The following is a 19,590-nucleotide window of genomic DNA, read 5'->3' on the forward strand; positions in this document are numbered from 1 at the left end:
AATAAATTTTTAAGATTGCTTTAATACACTTTTATACCAACTAAGGCCTCATTTTACAATTATTGAATTCAGTGTCTTTTAAGACATTTTATGAAACTAAGCAAAGTATTTAAGTTTCCGACACTAACATCCCATATGAGGTTATTTCAACTGAAACAGCAATCTTTTCTTAAGTTAACAAAGAGATTTTCTTTTTCTAAACCGAACCAAACTTAAACTGTCTGTAATAGATTACTGCAACACAAAAAAGTACTTCTGTGGCAACAGCACTGGGAGATGATGCATTTTGCTGTTAATGAAAAGCACAAAATCTTTACTTCCATCAATCTTTGGTTGTTTTGCTCCATCTCTGAGTGTGTCCCTGCATGAGATTTACGCATCGTTTTTGCAGTTATCAATATAAAAACAGTAACCAATCAATATCTGTTATCTGAGCAGGAGGAAAGATTTGACTCACGAGGCACTGATGAAATATCACTACGGTCTCTGGTGCGAAACACTCTGAAGAGTCACAATTAACAATTTAAACCAGCTCAGTCACTTTCATTCATTATTGACAAAAAGACTCAACTAATGTGAGCTACCAGGCAGAAATGCTGACTGATTACTGCAGAAATCTAAAAAATCTAATTTGGTAAAGACAGAACACACACACGTCTGTCAGTGTCAAAGTGTCCCTGTGAGTGTTAATGTCTCCACCTACAGGACTCTCTGTGAACAGCACGTCTCTCTGCATGATGGAAAATCTGTGATGATGAAGATGTGACAGCACCTTGTGAATCATCATTTGCGTCACACGCCTGCAGCCTGCAGCCTGCATGATAAATATGAAATGATCTAACTTCTGATTTAAAATCTGACCCTTCAGGTGCAAACGATTGGGAATTGACTTGAATACAAACTTATTTTAAATTTGATTTTAAATTGTTTCAAATGATCTTTTTATCTTTGCATCTCTTGTTTGCACTTTTAATATTGATTTTTATTTTATTTATTTTACAAAAACATTCAGTAACTGATTTTAACTTTTACATCTTATCTTTTAAATCTATATATTTTACTATGTTTTTATATTTAATTGTTTGATAAAGCACTTTGAATTGCCCTGCTTTATGAAATGTGCTATACAATTAAAGCTGCCTCGCCTATGTAATAAATATTAAATTATCCAACTTCTGATTTAAAATTTGGCCCTTCAGGTGCAAAGGATTGGGAATTGAACTTTAATGGGCTGGAGATCTCCTAACTGACTGACTAAACAATAGAGAATAATGGAAAAGAGATACGCCTAATTAAAATTAGAAGTAGCTCAAACACAAACTGTCAGTGCAGCAATTTTGTGACAATGTTAAAAATCAGATGTCATGTAAGCCCCCCCCCCCGTCACCTGCTGGTCTGAGAGAGCAAACGTAGCAGCTGCAGAGCTGAAGTTACTGCAGAGGTGAAGTCACAGTGGAGTACAGAGGCGGGGGAGCGTCCTCCTTGTTGCCGACACCAGAGTTTGCGTTCACCTGAAGCACGGAGTACACAGCGTCACTGGCGTTGCCACGGGTGACGTGGAAATGCACCTCAGAGTAGGTGGGATCACGTGAGTCGTCTGCAGCCTGCAGGAGGAAAACAGATCTATTACTACTGGACTTCTTAATCTTAAAACTGTAACTTTAACCTTATTTCCATAACCTACGGAGTCCCACAGGCAAGTTCATGCATAATTTGACCAATAAATTTCCATAACTTTTAGGCAACTTTTAAAGACTGCATAATATTTGAAGCGAACATTGATGCTCCTTATCTGTCCTTTTTTATTATATAACAGCTATTTAAGATATTATTTTTTATAAGTAATTAATCAATTATCAGATTAAGAACTGAATATTTAAATATAAGTAAGGGACTGGACTTTTAAAAGAAATAATTTGGATATTTTGGATTATTTTGACATTTTTTGAGGAAGTTATTTTGGCAATTTATTAGTTTTGCAAGCTTTTCAAGGCCTTTGTAAATTACCATGACCATACGAGCCCCGCAAAGACCCAAAAGATTATGTTTTTTTACGCTTGTGCACACCAGTTAAAATTATGACAATAATAATGTTTCAGCGCTCTACTGTGGTCTTCATATTTTTACACCTTGAAAGCCAAAAAAAGTGCCGTCCATTTCTGCTCTCAGCAGGAAGCTCTGCTGATTTTGTGACGTCAGTCTCACTTCAGTGTGTCTGCTTTTTTTAAGTAAACCATTCAGAGTTTTATCTCCAAATCTTGTGTCTGATACTCAAATAAATTTCTTAGTCTTGCTACAGTATCATTTCCTCCCTCTCGCTGTTCACATTTAAACACACAACCTGAGTGTTTAAGAGGAAACTTCCTCTTCGAAACAAGAAGAAGAAGCTTGTGGTTTGAGATATGATCACAAACTGGACGGGTTATTGTTTCTTAAATGGCAAAAAGTCACCTTATCTTGACGTAACAAAATAGATGCATTATTATTTTTTCTCTTATTTAAAGCTCCAGTGTGCAGGATTTAGGGGGATAAATTGGCAAAAATGGAATACAATATAATTAATGTGTTTTCTTTAGTTTATGATCACCTGAAAATAAGAGTTGTGTTTTCGTTCCCTTAGAGTGAGCCGTTTACATCTACACAGGGAGCAGGTCTTCGTCTACAGACATCAGCATCAGCAGCCCAGAACAGACAAACAAACACCGAGTCTCCACAGGAACATTCACATTTTTGTGTTTCACATCAGCCGCTACAATTAGCAACGACCAGTTTCAAGTTTTCTAATATGGAACTGATTTATTCACTGACTAAACTCGAGAAAAGCTGCAGGTTATTTAAAAATCAAAACAAAGTTGTCGACATGTAATCTGCAGAAAACAGACCAAAACAACAACACATTTGCTCCTCTGTACAGTGAAGCATTCATGTTTGAGGCCACATAACAAAAGTCTAGATCCAAACGAAAACAGGGGACAGAGTAAATAAAAAGCTTTATTTAACTGAATCTTTGAATCTGGGAGTTTGTCCTTACTTTGCACTGGGAGGCAGCTGCAGTGGAGCTGTAGTCGTCACTGGTTTCAGCTCCACTTGGTTTGACACAAGTGTAAACTGTGGAGATGTCCACAGGACACCAGCTCCGTCTGTCCTCTCTGCCGTCCTCCTGCACTCTGTTGGTCTGCAGGAGAGAAGACAGGTTTGTTCTGCGTTAATATCGGCTGGTTTCATCGACACTAATGATGCTCAGATGTGTGTCATTTACTAAAACTCACCAGAGAGACAGAAGCGTGCTCTGTGTCCGCCGGAGGATCAGAAAGACAAATGTTCAGCGGAACGGTTTTGTTTCAATTTCAGCAAAAACATAAAGATAACGAACCGCTGAGGCCATCTAAGATTCACTCTGAGTTTTTAAACGGCTGCATGCTGACTTTATGTACAATTTACTGATTCTGACAAATTCTGACGGTTAATCTAACCATGAAAACAGAAGATTTTCACGACTTAACTGTCGAAACCTAGATCGACATAATTTTTCTTGTGCTGCCCTCAGAAGCCTTTCACAAGTTTTTAAACCTTTGAAACTTAAGCGAATCGTTTCGTTTCTTTCAAAAACATGCGGAAAAAAGGCAATCAGCAACTTTATATGAAATTTCCTGCAAATCACAAACAAATGTGTAAAAGGTTACGAGAAAATTACCTGAAAGTTATCTTTAAGAGAAGAAAGAAAATCATAACAGAATTATCAAATCACTAGAAAAAAAGTCGACAAAACAATATTCATAATCATACATTCAAAATTAGGTTACAGGAGGGATACTGTGATATACTGTGAAAATGCCTGAATCGTTAAAAATACTGTGATATAAATTTTAGGTCTTACCGCCCAGCACTATTTCACCGCTGCTTATTAAAGCCGGAGCTGAGAAACACTCGAGACTGCAGCAGCATCTTAACCTTTCCCATCGAATACAGTTAGTGTTTTTTTGTGGGTTTTTGTGCAGTGGGAAAGGAGTGTGTGTGTGTGTGTGTGTGTGTGTGTGTGTGTGTGTGTGTTGTCTTACCTTTGGGTTTACTGGCCCTCCTCCCGCAGAAGAACAGCACAGCCAGAGACAACAGGACGATCTTGACGGCCAGAGTCAAACCCACAGACAGCAGCTTCTCTGTGGTCAAACATACACATGTAACATGCAGCACCGGCAGATACACACTTAATCACAATGTTTACAAAAATAACTAAAAAATCGCACTCAGTAGCTTTCAGATCTCCACCGGGCGGCCGATCGAGCTGATCGCAGCCACTCTAAACAACTGCTGAAATTTCAGCAGGAATTCATGAGTGTCCCACAAATACACGAACATACTGTAGTGAGGAAATAGGGGGAGGGTCACCCTCTGCCTATGGAGGAGTGTGGGGAGGGATTCCCACATACCTGATGACTGATGACTGTCACCTGTGCTCGGATGGGGGAGGGAGCACACTGACTCAAAGGTGGGCAGAGTCCGGGAGAACGGCGCGTGAGAAAGACTGGACTCTTGTCCGTGGCTGCGGCACCGTGGCGGGAGGGTGCTGCTTACTGTGTTTGGAGGGGAGGCTGGATGCCCCCTTTAGGTAGCGAGGGACCGGGGAGTAGAAGGTGCCTGTGCAGCGTTGGGCGGATCAGCAACCTTCCTGCCCAACAAACGCTTCACGCCGTTCAGCCGCTGCGGGCAGGTTGTCCTCCGTCACTGCTTTGGCGCTCTGGCTGTTTGACTGTTTCTTCCCATGTGCGCTTCCTGACTCTACGGGAGGATCCAAGACTTACACCCCATGGGGGGGTGTCGTCGCCAGGCCGGCGAGATAGTCCATATTGGAGCCGTCCATATTGGGTGCTGTGCTTCCTGATAGTGTTTTAGGAGTGTATAGAGTGCTGTTTGCTGTGCTGTGTGCAGTGATCTTTGTAAGGTGTGAGCAAAGTTATCTTAATTCACTTGCAGTGTTGTGTATTAAGGGCTGGGGAGGGCTGTCACATTATTTAGTGGTTGACTCTATGGGGATTCCTGTGTGGGGTTGTCTCTCAGTTTTTATGAATTTGTGATCCTAATAAAGGTTATTTGTGTATTACATTCCTAGCCTTTGGGGTGTATGTTTTTTTGCCTCTGACGCCGGACCAGACCGGATTTACAAAGGTGGTGGCAGCTTTATGCTATCTTAAATCTTTAACAACCAGCAATTATTACAATACGTCTGTTTTTTGACGTAGCTGCATCACGTTGCACGATTTGCTAACAGCCACTGTATGTGAAATATAAACACAAAATATTTATGTAGACGAATGTATTTTTTATCCCTAACAAACAGCCAAATATCTCAGATCCATGTCATCTGGACTGAACTTAAAACACAAAACAATAAACACAACTGACCCTTTAACACCTGCATCTACATCAGTTTTTTTTTTGTATTCAGATGCCTTTTCCTCACATTTAAACCTCTGAAAATGGGTTTATTTCTTCCAAAAATACATGAAAAACATAATGAGCAACTTTGCAAAAATGTCCTGCAAACTGCAAAAAGACAGTAAACTGTGACAAGGAAATTATCTGAAAATTATCTTGAGATGATTCTGAAATATTATCAAAAAACAAAGGGAAAAATGTCTTTTTTTTAATTCTCTTAATAATATATTTAACATTATGTTACAGAAAGAAAGAAATGTATATTTTTTTCTTTTTTTAAACATTTTCTGTGGCCATTGTTTTGGTGTTGTTTTTACCTTTTTTTATTTTCTGGTAAATTTTCTTTAATTTTTTTTAAACTAATTTCTTTCTAATTTCGGAGCCGTTTCATTTAAGTTGCACGTTATCCTCTTCACGTTTTTGAAAGAAATCAAGTCAATGTGTTTGCAGTCTTTGTGATTTTAAAGGGTTAAAATAGACAAAAAAAATACACCACTGAACCACATAGCCTACTCATTTAAATACACAAGGTTGAAGCACAAATATCAGAGAAAAATCACAAAATCAACCAATTCTGCAACTTGACAAAATCAGGCAGGGTGCGAGTACTGAATGCACAAAAACAAAAAGACTTGATTGATTTTACAGTTTTTTAAAGAAAAGATGTCAAAAAGAGCATGCTCCTGTTTGGAAATGCTCTCAGTGCACGTTAAATCTTTGCAGTGGCCTGAGCCCAACCTCACCGCTCTCAGCACTTCACTGAATCTGTGTCATCTTCATGTTTTCAGCGTCTCATAGTGAAGCGTGAAGGTTTGTGTGCACTCCAGGAAAGTCATCTCCCTCAGTCATAGCTGCAGCAGAGAAACACTTTAACTGTTTACGTACCTCGGCCTGCAGGTGGCGCTGCGGTTCTGTGAGTCTGCAGCTGCACAGACTGGGTGGAAGAGGAAGCTTGAGAGGAAGCTGATGAAGGTGTGAAACTTCCTGAAATGGAGCTTAAACTCGGAGGTTTTGTTGTCAGTACGGAGGCTGATGGGACTGATGCTGGAAAAGGTCGCAGAGTCCAGTTTGGTTTTGAAGTGGTTGAAGCTGTAAACAACGAGGACACAATAAAATGATTATGATCAGATTTTATACACAGTGGGAGAAGTGTGGCAACATTTCTTTCAATAGTTTGTAATTTCTAATCATAAAAAAGAACACTTTATATCATAAAGTGTTAAATATGATTAACAAGACATCTTTTACCTTATAAGGTAAAAGATGTCTTATTAATCATATTTAAGTTAACTAAAGTGTGTCTGTGTCACAGCTTCAGCTTATCACGCATTCATTTTAAAGTGGGAAATGTTGCTTTGAAGTAGGGCTGAGCAATATGACTTTAAATAATATGGCGATTTTTTAAAGGATATATTATGATACAAAATGTATATCTTGATATTTTTAAATGTCCTTTAAACTAATGTTAACTACTAAAATACAAAATTATTGAATTAACTTCATTGTTAATAAAGTAGCTAACATCATATTATAAATTTGAACACCCCATTAGGAGGTTAAATAAAGTACTTTTTAATGAAATTTTAAACAGTATTGTTATGATTAAATAAAAGAAAAGGGGACCAAGGAGTTTTTATTTTGAAGAATCTGGCTCATCACGTTGAAGTTTTTGTTGTGGATTTGAAGTTTCTGGTCAACAGCTGGGTGTTAACAAACAGATACCACGGCGCCTTGAGGACTCACTCACTGTGAGCGGGAAACAGTTCAGATATTACTGATGTTTTAAGTCGCACTGGTGCAAAATGCGACTAAATAGTCGCAGTTGGAGCTCTGCAGATACAAACGGCTCACCGGCTCACCGGCTCACAGTGCCGCTACCACTCATTAAGTTAGCCTTAAACCTGATGATTTATTCTCTGTAAGCTGGAAACAAACTAACGTCTCTCCAGTTCAGATATTAATAATATTTGCAAATCACAGCAGTGCTCCAAAATGTGACTAAATAGTGACGGTCTGGAGCTCTGCAAAAGCCCTGCTCTGTGTGTGTGTCTGTGAGAGAGGCGGAGAGCTGCAGGAGAGAGCGGGAGAACTGAAACGCCGGTTGCTTATAAAATTTACGTGACAATTTATATACTCGGTGTTAGCGATATAATAACTTTATATATTGCATGTGGAACAAGCGGAGATACATCAAGTATATTCAATATATGGCTCACCCCTCGTTTGAAGTGAGAATTTATCAACGTGAGCAGTTATAGAATTATAAAGCAAGTTGTTACGCTGCATATATTTTGAAAAACCGGCAGCTCACCATCTGTGACAATGATCTCAAACTCCTTGTGTGAGTCTAAAATCCATCTGTCCAGACCACATCTGTACCGTCCTGAGTCCGACTTGTTCAGCTGTGTGATGCTCACACTAAGAACAGGGAACAACAGAAAAGGCTTTTCGCTGTAATCAATGCTGTATCTGCCATTTTTAGCTTTGTCGTCGGCCGTTTGAACGAGGACGCCGTCTTTACATTCTTGCTTGCAGAAGAACTTCTTGCTTCCAGGGACAGTAAAAGTGCACTTAACTGTAATATTTCCTCCTTCGGTTCCTGTATAGATGGGAGGTTCTCCTGCATCGGCGAGGGCAGTGTTGAAAATAATTCATTTTTTGTGTTTTCATGAAAAAATAAAGTGGCATCAAGTCGAAAAACCTGGCATTTAAATGATTGAAATTCTGAAAATTAATGAATATTTAATATCCATGATTAGACTGATGTTGGTTTAAAAAACAAACTCAGTTAAAGTAGAAAATTATACTGATACATAATATTTTTTTAGCCTGATTTTTAAAAGCGTGTTTTGTGTTATTATTATTTTGATTGTTATTATTTGTGCAGTATCAAATAATCACACTCAAACTGCTGTTCACACAAAACACGCTTTTAAAAATCAGGCTAAAAAAATATTATGTATCAGTATCAGTTTTCTACTTTAACTGAGTTTGTTTTTTAAACCAACATCAGTCTAATCATGGATATTAAATATTCATTAATTTTCAGAATTTCAATCATTTAAATGCCAGGTTTTTCGACTTGATGCCACTTTATTTTTTCATGAAAACACAAAAAATGAATTATTTTCAATATACCACATTCTGAGTAGTTTGGTTTTTTAATATCACAATCTGGCATCGATTTTTATATATTGTTTAATTTTTGTGCAGTGTCAAATACTCATGCTCATACCACTAAGTACACAAAATGCACTTTTAAAATTCAGGCTTTAAAAAATATGATACATTAATATGATTTTCTAGCTTCATTAAGTTTTTCAACCAACATCAGTCCTAATCATAAATATCTAATATTCATTAATTTTCCAAATTTTACCATTTAAATTTTGGTTTGTTTGTTTGGTTTTTTTTGTGTTTTTTTTTTTTTTGTCATAATGCCACTATGTGTTTAGATGAAAACATTCAAATGAATCATTTTCAATATACTTCATGCTATTTCTTCTTCCTCTTTTTGCTGCTGACAGTCTGGGATATGTCAGTGATCAGCAGCTACATTGACTGTGACAGGTCACCTCGTGGAAATAGCATGTATTTCCTCCATATGCCAAGAATGGTTTAAAAAATGACGGCATCAGGTGGAAAATACAATACAAGTCATGTTTTTCTGCTTTGATGGCTGTGGGATCAAAAATGTTAGTTTGAATGGGTTTCAATGGAGCATTTTTTGACCTTAATAGTCTGAATGTAACTATTTAGTTTCCACAGTGTATTTTAGACTTATTGTAGGAGCTGAGCTGCAAATAAGACTGAACAAGAGTACTAAGTCTTGCCAAAATGTATGCCATATGCATGAGTACAGCCAAAATAATCAAAAAATTAAGAAAGAAAAGTGCCTATGAAGTGCCAAACAGTCCCTACAAGTTAAACACAGAAACAAAAATCGACAGATACAAAAGCACAAGATAGACATGACAAATCATGTCATCTGTTGAGTACACATCTGCTATAGTTTATCAAGTGAAAATAAAGAAAATAAGTGTATAAAGTATATGATGCAATAGAGGAAATGACTGAATAACTCACAGAAGAAGAGGCAGATCAGAGTGCGACACACTTTCATGATGCAGTGGTTTAACGCTGTGTCTCTTTCTTCTTCACTGATAAACCAGGAACTTCTCACTTCCCTAAACACTAGAGTTCCTCCTCTACACAAACACACTCCTCTCTCCATCACCTGCAGGTGTATGGCATGTTTCTCTTCCCCAAATGTTTTTGATTGTACATTCAGTATGATTTGGTGTCCAAGCAAAAAAAAGGACACATTTGGCACAAATACATGCAATACAAATTAATAAAGAGTGCAAATATAAAATATAATTTAAGACATTAAAAACATTAATAAGGTGCAAATTCTTTCAATGCCACGAAGTCACTTCATTTTCATCATTTCATTTTTTTACCAAGGCTTCTCCTGCTGCCTCTCTTACTATATCACAATTTGGGGCAGTTAAATCAAGCAGAGTGAGTAAATATGAAGCTCAGATCATCTCTCCGTCCACAATGCTAGCGAGAAAATTGCTACTACAATTTTGGAAATCTAAAAAAAACCAACAACTTTTGATATGTGGCTTAGGGAATAAGTAAATGTTACATATTTGAAGAAAATAAGATTTATGATGTCAAACAGGGAGAAACTCTTTCAGAAAGTCTGGCCATCGGTCATTAATCTGATCAGAAAATTGAATTGAATGGTTATAGTCTAACAGGTTAATTGTATTAATGTGTCATATGTCAATAACCTGCAACTCATGTGATAACATCTTTTTTTTTCTGGTCTGTTTTATTACTAATGTCCAGTTTTTTTTATGTTTGATTTAGATTTATTTTGATTTTGATTTTGATTTTTATTCTTATGGCTGTTTTTGACTGTTGTTTGTTTGTGTATTTTTCTGTTAAAGTTTAAAAAATGACTAATAAAAATTTACTTTCTATCTTCAAATTCAATAAACAAATGTATAAAATCTAAACACACACATCATTTACATTATATAACATTATACTAAAGGCGTGCATTGAGGTCTGGATCCTGCCGTCCCTTTAACCAAAAACTGTTGAGGTATCACATTTATGGCGATGTTACTAAAGACAGAACTAGAACATTTTATCACATAAATACAAGTCATATCACACAGAAAGATGTTTGTGTGCATGTTCCACATTATTTACAGTTCATTCATTTAAACCAGCTTTTTGTTGCCAACTGTGAGATTAAATGTGGCAGCTCTGGAGTTAAGTAACATTAGAGTACACGGACAGATGATCTTCAGCACGGCTGGCTTCAGAGCTCGCTTGTACTCGAGGAACCGAGTACACAACATTGTCACCGTCGCTACGGAGGGCTCTCCTGGACGAGCCGACGCCGCGGTTGGAAAAATCCAACTCAGAGTAGGTGAGTCTACTCCAGTCGTCTTCGGCCTGGAAACAAAAAAAAAACAAGGTGAGGTCAAACTGTTGAAGGACTGTTTTATTCTGACGTCCAACTTTAATCAGAAGCAGCTGCGGTGCGTTAAAAACCAATACTAAACGTGAGATTCAAATCAGTGAGATGAAAATGAATGTGATAATCTTTTTGAACAGCAGAGGGCATAATCTACTTTTGGCTTCACTTGCTCGACACGTCACGTCGCAACATGTTCAACGTCCTACGTCATGTCCGAGACCAGAGACAGCTCGCCAACGTAAATAAGACGAAGCAAAAGCAAGGCGACTGGCAACGTAAAAATAAAGGATGCACCCTCCAGTTTAAAATCAGTGTGGCGACATTTGAGCCTCCTTAAGTCATAAAGTAATAAAGGCGAGAAGATAACAGAAAAGACAAAAACAGTCTGCAAATATTGATAGAGGGTGTTGAACTACACAAATGCTACAACAACCACGATGCAGCATGAGAGCCGGCATCATGGTGAGGAGCTCCGGTCAGCCCCGCCTACACACATTACGCCTTAACAACGACTACACGGCTAAAAAAAACCCCAAAAACTACACGGTCAAACCAGGCTGGCCCAAACAAGTACATGAGCCAAAGAAACAGCCCAACTTATCACCACGAGTGAGAAAAGACCAACTTAGTTCTTCAAACTCGTCCTCTCTGCTTTCCCCTCTAAAGCTAACCTTTAACCTTTTAACCCTAACCTTTCCACAGCAGCCTCCTCTGTCCCAGTGAAAGAGAGCAGGGGACAGTGTGAATGTCCAGAAATGCATTCATTGCATAGTTTGTTTTGCATTTATACCTCAGAAACAAAAAGAGATTCTTTAATTTCATCTTAAAAAGAAGAGAAGACTGAGTATGTTGTATATTTTTTGTTTGAAATAATATATTATTCAGTCATTTTTTTAAAATCTCATTTTGTATTTAAAAAAAAAGTGAGAATATCATAACGTGAATCGCATCGACTCGTGAGTTGAGTGAATCGTTTCATCCCTAATAAAATTAAAAATTAAAAATTCCTAGTGATGTGTCTTTCCGTGTCGAGGCTTCGAAGCGTGTGTCAAGTAATTCATGAAGATTTCTGTGAAGCGCGTATCGAGGCTTGTACCGATGACGTATGTGGTAACATTCAAACCCTCGGGAGCCGGCTGTACCATGTGACTGATTCAGGAAATGGTTCGTGGGTTTGGCGTGCGATTCGAAATATAAGGGGCAACGAAACGCAACATACCTCCACTGTTCTCTCACATTTTGTTGACTTCGGACTTTATTGTGTGTTTGTTTGCAATCTATTCGAGCTTATTAATGAGTGCATTATTGGTTTATTGGCATTATCATTTAAGCACAATTCAATTCATAGCTTCACGCACCAAAACCATGGTGTCATTATAATCACTCTGCCCGTTTCACATTTATTGTCCACTTGATGGCACAGTAGAGCAAATGAAGCACCGTGAAGCTTCGGACGTGAGTGAACCAATTGGATGGAAAGCTTCAACGCTTCATGACACTTCATCTCGCCATCACTAAAAATTCCACATGGCGGAGAAACACAGCATGCTACAGCTGACAGCAAACGCTGCACTCTCACACCAAGCTAAAATGAAATGAGTGTTTATAACTTTAGCAAATAATATAATTATACAATCTTATCCAGTGTTTTTGTTACGGTGTATGGTGTTTTGCAGTGGGTGGAGCTGAGCTGCTCTCGGGAGCTTAACAGAGGGGAGAAAGAAACAACTAGAGTTGACGAAGGTTGCGTTTCGTGTTGCTGAGCATCAAAGTAAAACATGACAGCTGACGTGAAACAAAGACTCGGATCACTTTGTAGGCTAAATATTGCCTTGATCAGCATGAGTTTGACGTTTGTTTGACTGTTTTTTGAGAATTAGTTGCCGTGACAACACTGTAGCGAATGTCGATTTCAGCTCCTTTTGGTTTGCTATATTTGGCTTAAGTGTAAATTGAAGTGATACTCACAGGGGGAGATCTGCTCCTTCTGCACTCTCTGATATTCTCGTACACTTGGTTTGTCTACAAGAGAAAAGGAGTTTGGTTTGTGTGAATATCAGCTGGTTTTACAAACACTAATGATGCTCAAATTTGTCACATTTGCTCAAACTCACCTCTGTGACAGAAGTGAACTCTGTTTCCGCAGGAGGCTCTGAGAAACACAGCAGTAAGTTTAGAAAATGACAAAACACTAGGACTCTTCCACTGGACTCATTACACAAAAACTAATTCTGAAATGTTGTGCATATAAATAAATAACTTTAAATGTTTCTTTTTTTTCTTTTTTTTTCTTTTTTTATGCACAAAGAGAACAAACAGTTAAAACCTTAATTTTTTCATGTGACAAATAGGAAGTGTCCGAGTTATGGTTTCCTGCCTGTGTCTGAGTGCGTTTCCTGTTGCCTCACCTTTGGCTTTAGAAGTCACTTTTCTGCACACAATCAGCACAGACAGTGATAACATAACCATGACGATCAGCGTCAGGCCCACATACAGCAGCACATCTGTAGATATTTGAGGAGAACATCAAGTTTGTTACTCATACAGTGAGCTACACATACTAAATATTTGTATACATGTGCATACACTTGAATATAAATACATGCAGTAACACTTTATACCTGTATGGTTAGACCTCATTGTTAAATTTGGGAGTTTCTGCATACGGTTGACATACTTTACCAGCATACTTGTGTACTTTGATAGTCTTTGGAAAATACACACTCCTGATTGGCTGGGAGGTGTCCAATAAAATCATAAGACAGAAAACTTCAACCAGACTTCCAGACATTAACTTAAGCAGGGGGATACGGCTACTCTTGTTCTGTCCAATAATAAAATAATATATCTACCAGCAGCTCTAAAGCTCAATGATTAACATCTTATATTAACTCAAATGAACACTTAGCTGTGACTGCAGCCTTAAAGAAAAGACAGCGCTTATGATTGGCTGGTTGTGAAAATGTGGACTAACTGATGCATGCTGTTTGGAATAAATCTGGATGGTAAATGGTAAATGGACTATACTTGTATAGCGCTTTTCTAGTCTTATTGACCACTCGAAGCGCTTTAACACTACATGTCACATTCACCCATTCACACACATTCACACACTGGTGGCCGAGGCTACCGTACAAGATGCCACCTGCTACTCAGTAATCATTCACACACACTCACACTCCGATGACGCAGCATCAGGAGCAATTTGTGGTTCAGTATCTTGCCCAAGGATACTTCGACATGTTGTCCAGAGGAGCTGGGGATCAAACCGCTGACCCTCTGATTAGAAGACGACCCACTCTACCTCTGACACTTATATGTCATTTGCATTTAATGAAGCTATATCTTTCAATAACAAATAATTAAATACACTCATAAGCTAGCAAAAATAAAATGCAAATGTATTTTACATATAAACATTGACATATATATACAGAATCAACATTTAACAGCTTCATCTATCAAACTTAGTGTGGGCACGTACCTGTAGTTCTTGTGCCAGGAGGTGCGGAGCCTCCTGAGTTGGAGTTTGAACTTGGTGTGGTTGTTGATGTGGAAGCTGATGGGACTGGTGGTAAAACAGTTGTTGGATTTAAGTTTGGTCTTGAAGTTTTTGGAGCTGCGGTCAACAAAAACATGATTGGACAACTGATGGAAATGTAATATTTTCGCAGGTTCTCCTGATTTTTCACCCATCTCCCACTCTGCCCCAATTGGTAATTTCTCACGCTTATTTACCAATTTAAAATGGATGTTTTTCACGTCTATATGTGGAATATGTGTTGCCTGATTAGCCTTAAAGAGATCTCCTTCATACATTACATTTAATTTTTACTGTGGTACCTGGCGACCCAGTCTGAAGCCTCTGCCCTCGATGCCATGACACTGGAAATCTTATCAATCTCAAGTGGAAACTCACCTTCTGTGACAGTGACCTCAAAGCTGCGGTAGGGATCTACATAGAAGGAAGAGTCCAGACCACACCTATACTGTCCTGAGTCAGACTTGGACAGCTGAGTCATGTTCACATACAAAACTCCTGATGAACCTGATGAAGTTTCCTTTACATATCTGATGCTGTGTCTGCCTCTCTGATTTCTGTTGCCAGTCGTTTCAACAAGAATGCTACTTCTTTTACACTCTTCCTTGCAGAAGTATTTCCTGTTTTCAAAGACATTAAAGAAGCATGCCACTACAATATTTCCTCCAGGTTGTGTGTGGAGAGTGTGTTCATCAGAGGGACCTCCCATCAGCAGTGCTGTTGAAATGATAAACAGTCAATAGTTACTATCCATAGTTTGTATAAGAAATCACAAGAATTGCTTTGTTAAATCTGACCTACAGTCACAGTGGGAGCTGCCAAATTCAACCAGTCTGTGATTTAAGATTCAGTGCATCATAAACCCACTCGATGAACAATTTGATTTGATCATATTTGATAAAGGCACGCTATGCAGGATTTGTCGCTCCTCCGCACTGGCTCAACAGAATAACGGCAGCGGTGGTTTAGGCGCCGTACACATACTGCTTTTCTCGCCTGGAAAACGTGAGGTCGGGCACTGGGTGCTGCTCCTGTATCCACTCTGTGCCCACTTTCATGAGTACAGAAGCAGGTTGTGTCTGAGGTCACAGCACCAAATCATTTGGTGGGTTTCCATTACAGATTTGTGCAAAAATTTAGCATTAAGCTGACTGTGTTTCCACTGAGTGATGCTGTGTGACTTCTCTGGTCATAACATCCCAGTAACCATGGTGATGGATGTTCAAAACATTAGCAGCTTTATTTCTATTGCAGCCACCGCACTAGCCGTCATTATTTCCAATCAGAGGCCACGTAGGCGTGTTATGGAGCCATGATGGAAAGGCGAGCCCCTTAAGAGAGATTCTAGGAGCTGATAGTCCACGATTTCACAAAATGTGATGAAATGTGGATTCAAAAATGAATGTGATCCAATAACAGCTCTTGTAGCTCCTGCTGCATCATGAGAGAGCACATAGACACAGCATCATGTGACCTGGAAAAGACTAAAAAGGGTTTCCATTGCAGTTTCGAGAAATATGGCTTTTTTTAATCATCTCAAATACCACCTCATGCTAGCTTAAAACCTTTTTTTTTTTTTTTTTTTTTACAAGCATTTGGGCCTAAAATATAGTCCTTGGCAGAAATATAAAGCTCAGGTTATCCCTGCATTAAAGCGATCAAAATTCTCCACGTTGATCAGAGACTAATATTTATGGAATAAAGGAAAGATATCTGCGGCCTGTGATTTGCACAGTAATGCATTAAAAACAGCTGCAACTTGAGATAAGGACAGTCCAACTTTATATATTTTTAAATTATAGATTTTTGCTTGGAATGACACTTGTACATGCTAGTTGCCTCTCTGCATATGAGATAATTTTTTCTTAATTTTGTCATATAAATATTTGGGCAGTGTAGATGAACAAATTAAAAACACTAGTAAATAGCTATAAATTAAAAAAAACTCCCCTACAGTTCTCTGCATGAAAAAGTATGAAAATTGTTCAACACACTATTAATCATGTGCTTTAATCTATCAGCTTCTGCCAGCAATATAAAAACACAAAACTATCAGTGGAGACAATAAGTGGGTATGTGTATGATCCATTTCGAGTTAGTTTTAATGGTGCGTGAGATGTCACACTTTTTGCAGCTCACCTGTTGGTTTTAAATGAGCATCTATCAGTTTTCACAATAATAGAAAAAAGAAGAACAAAATGCATCATTTTTTTTTAGAAAAGAAAAGATATTTTCATGACTTTTAGTAGAAACTCACCATCTACAACAATGATTTCAAACTTGACCGGTGAGGTAAACCCCAAACCACATCCGTACACTCCTGAGTCAGACTTTGCCAGCTGAGTGATGGTCACAGAAAGCTCTCTCTCTCGTTTATATTCAATGCTGTATTTGCCTTCCCGAGCTCTAACCCCATTTGTTTCAATAAGAGTGTCTTTTTGTTCACATTTGTCTCTACAAAAATACTTCCTGTTTCTTGAGAAGGTGAAGAGGCAATTTACTGTGAAATTTTCTCCTTCAATTCTTGGATAGACTTGTGCACTGATGAGACCAGATTTTTCATCCTGCAAAGCTGATGAAAAGATGAAAAGTCATTACTTACTGAAAGTACTGTATGTAAGATGCTGCAGTTTGATAACAGTAGTTTCTAAATCACATTAACAGATCCACATTGTCACACTGGGAGCTGACCACTTCAACCACAGTCTTTGATTGTGTTAACCGTATCTTTGTCCTCCTTTTGCCTTTCCTGTCTAAAGTCTGTCTAAAATTAACACAGTTGCAAAACTTTTTAACCCAATATGACGCACTTGAAAAGTTTCAGTCTGGTTTTAAACCTCGCCACAGCACTGAAACGGCTCTTTTACAAATTTTTAATGATCTGGTTTTAACTTTGGGCATTCTGCCATATTGGTTCTGTTAGGTTTATCAGCTGCATCTGATACTGTTGATCACAGAATTCGCCTGTCCCACTTAAAAAAATGTGTGGGTATTACAGGTGCTGCACACCAGTGGTTTGAGTCATACTTCCTCTGGGGCGGCTGCAATCGCCTGTGGTGTCCCACAAGGCTCTGTTTTGGGCCCAATTCTTTTTTCATTGCACATGCTGCCTCTAGGTTCTATTTTTGAAAAACATAATGTTTCACTTTAATTGTTTTGCTGACGACCTACAAATTTATATTCCGTTGAAATTAAAAAGTAAGGGTTCACTACAGCCTTTACTTGATTGTCTAAGAGACATTACAACTTGGATGTTCTTAAACTGTCTTAATCTAACTGAAAATAAAATGGACGGACACACTGGGCTGCTTGATATGGGCTCTCTTGGCCCTCTTGCCTCTAGTTTTCATTCTTCTGTGAAGAGTCTTGGTGTTTTCTTTGATAATGGTTTTAAATTTGACAAGCAGATCTCTTCAATAGTAAAGTCCAGTTTCGATCAGCTGAGGCTGGAAGCCTTAACGTTTTAGAGAGGTTGATACATGCCTTCATAACAGTTCGTCTAGACTACTGTAATTCTCTATATGTTGGTTTGAACCAGTCGTCCATCACACGTCTGCAGCTGGTCCAAAATGCAGCCGCTCGCCTCCTAACAGGCGTTAAAAAGAAGGACCACATTACGCCTGTGCTGCGTTCACTGCACTGGCTCCCTGTTCATTACAGAATTTGATTTTAAGATGTTGTTAACTTTTAAAGCACTTAATGGTTTGGCACTGCCTTATTTAAACAAACTGCTTTAAGTTCATGCTCCAGCCAGAGCACAGAGGTCTGCTAACCAGCTGCTCCTGGCTGTGCCCAAACAAGGCTTAAAACCAGGGGAGCTTTTGCTGTAGCTGCACCAAACCTGTGGAAAAGCTTTCCACTTAAAATCAGATCTGCCTCGACGCTAGAGCATTTCAAATCTTTATTGAAGACACATCCAACAACCAAATCTTAGTTTTCTTTCTCTTTTCTGCTAAATCACATTTAACAGAATGATTTAGGGAACCAGTATGCCAACAACCCATTATTTCAACACCACTGTTTCAAAATGCTGCTAGCTTTATTTTGGCTGAAACTCACAGGTCTTTATTTGTCTGTAATATGTAAGATCTTTTTTCTACTACATACATCAGGTATTTTGAATTTTGGGAAGCGACAAAAACTCCACTCACACTTGGGGTGAAGAAACAAAACACATAAATGCTGTTACCCTGCACATTCACGCAAAACAACTAAATTATCCAAGTCTCTCCTAAAATACTGCTCACATGCTCGAATGAACAAAAAACTCTAATTAGAGCTACTTCTCTAAAATACCTAAAATCTGTAGTACTTGTTCTGTGCAAAAATCTACCAAAATGACATAGTTTTTTGTACAAATATCCGTCTTTCTGTTACTTTCTCTTCACCATGGCTCAGCAGGCAAACAGTTTACTGATTGACGGCTCACACCTGACTCTGAACATTAAGTTCAATCACATAAAACAACAATTGTTTTTCTAAAGAAAGCAATAATTAGAGGGAGTGAGAGAAAAATAAAGTGAATGTACTCACAGAGGAGGAAGAAGCAGATCAAAGTGTGATGGAGTTTCATGTTGAGACTGATGGTTTAACGCTGACTTTCTTCCTTCTTCATTCAAGAACCAGGAAATTCCTCACTTCTTTAAATGATGGAGTCCCTCCTCCAAACACACACACACACACGTACACACACACACACACACACACTCACACACAGAGCTCTACTCTCCTCCTCTCTCCATCAGTCTAACCTTTTTTTGTGCGCCGCTTTCAGACGACTTCACGTTTTTGATAGAAATCAAACCAATTCCCAGGTTTCAAAGGGTTAAAACATTACTGTTCACAGTAGCTTTCCAATACCAGAACTTTTTCTTTATTGTGCAGATGTTCACTAGCTTGTTTGATTGTTTTGTTGTCCTTTATTGTTTGTTTTTACTCTTCCAAATTGATGTTTATTATCTTTTGAATGCAATTTTAATGTTTTCTACATGTGCTGCATTTCATTTATTTATTTGTCCCGGTAAAGCACACAGAATTTGTGATTTTTACTATTTTCTGCTTTTTGACCATATTTAGCATATAGAGAAACAACATGTTATTTCCACTAGGTGAC

The 19,590-nt window shown here is 38.3% G+C and overlaps 2 protein-coding genes across 4 annotated transcripts in view; both read right to left on the reverse strand.

The window, feature by feature from the left end:
- Positions 1 to 3,151, reverse strand: part of LOC121947569 (neural cell adhesion molecule L1.1-like) — a 65,504-nt gene extending 62,353 nt beyond the window's left edge. Inside the window, 2 exon segments of the mRNA XM_042492677.1 lie at positions 1,388 to 1,604; positions 3,032 to 3,151. The gene's annotated coding sequence lies outside the window, so the exon portion shown is untranslated.
- A 7,413-nt stretch (positions 3,152 to 10,564) lies between these two features.
- Positions 10,565 to 19,065, reverse strand: LOC121947233 (polymeric immunoglobulin receptor-like). Of its 3 annotated transcripts, none has more exons than XM_042492190.1 (8): positions 19,011 to 19,065; positions 16,735 to 17,049; positions 14,856 to 15,194; positions 14,421 to 14,504; positions 13,345 to 13,440; positions 13,051 to 13,088; positions 12,905 to 12,958; positions 10,565 to 10,911 (listed from the first exon to the last, which is right to left on the reverse strand). In XM_042492190.1, the coding sequence occupies exons 1-8, from the start codon at positions 19,048 to 19,050 to the stop codon at positions 10,726 to 10,728; spliced, it is 1,152 nt and encodes a 383-aa protein (XP_042348124.1). In that variant the 5' UTR covers positions 19,051 to 19,065; the 3' UTR covers positions 10,565 to 10,725. The 3 variants fall into 3 exon arrangements, with proteins under 3 accessions (XP_042348124.1, XP_042348123.1, XP_042348125.1); XM_042492189.1 differs by having other exon boundaries at positions 14,421 to 14,555; XM_042492191.1 differs by lacking the exon at positions 19,011 to 19,065 and having other exon boundaries at positions 14,421 to 14,555; positions 16,979 to 17,031.
- Between the last annotated feature and the right edge of the window lie 525 nt (positions 19,066 to 19,590).

The sequence above is a fragment of the Plectropomus leopardus genome, chromosome 8 (assembly GCF_008729295.1).
Source record: "Plectropomus leopardus isolate mb chromosome 8, YSFRI_Pleo_2.0, whole genome shotgun sequence".
Lineage (NCBI taxonomy): Eukaryota > Metazoa > Chordata > Actinopteri > Perciformes > Serranidae > Plectropomus > Plectropomus leopardus.

Bases quoted from the DNA above. Each gene is read 5' to 3' on its own strand.
- LOC121947233 (XM_042492189.1), bottom strand. From the start codon at position 19,050: ATGAAACTCCATCACACTTTGATCTGCTTCTTCCTCCTCT. The intron at 13,089-13,344 runs GTGAGGCAACAG...TGTGTTTCTCAG, and splicing joins AGTGACTTCTAAAGCCAAAG to AGCCTCCTGCGGAAACAGAG. The intron at 12,959-13,050 runs GTGAGTTTGAGC...TTTCTCTTGTAG, and splicing joins AGTTCACTTCTGTCACAGAG to ACAAACCAAGTGTACGAGAA.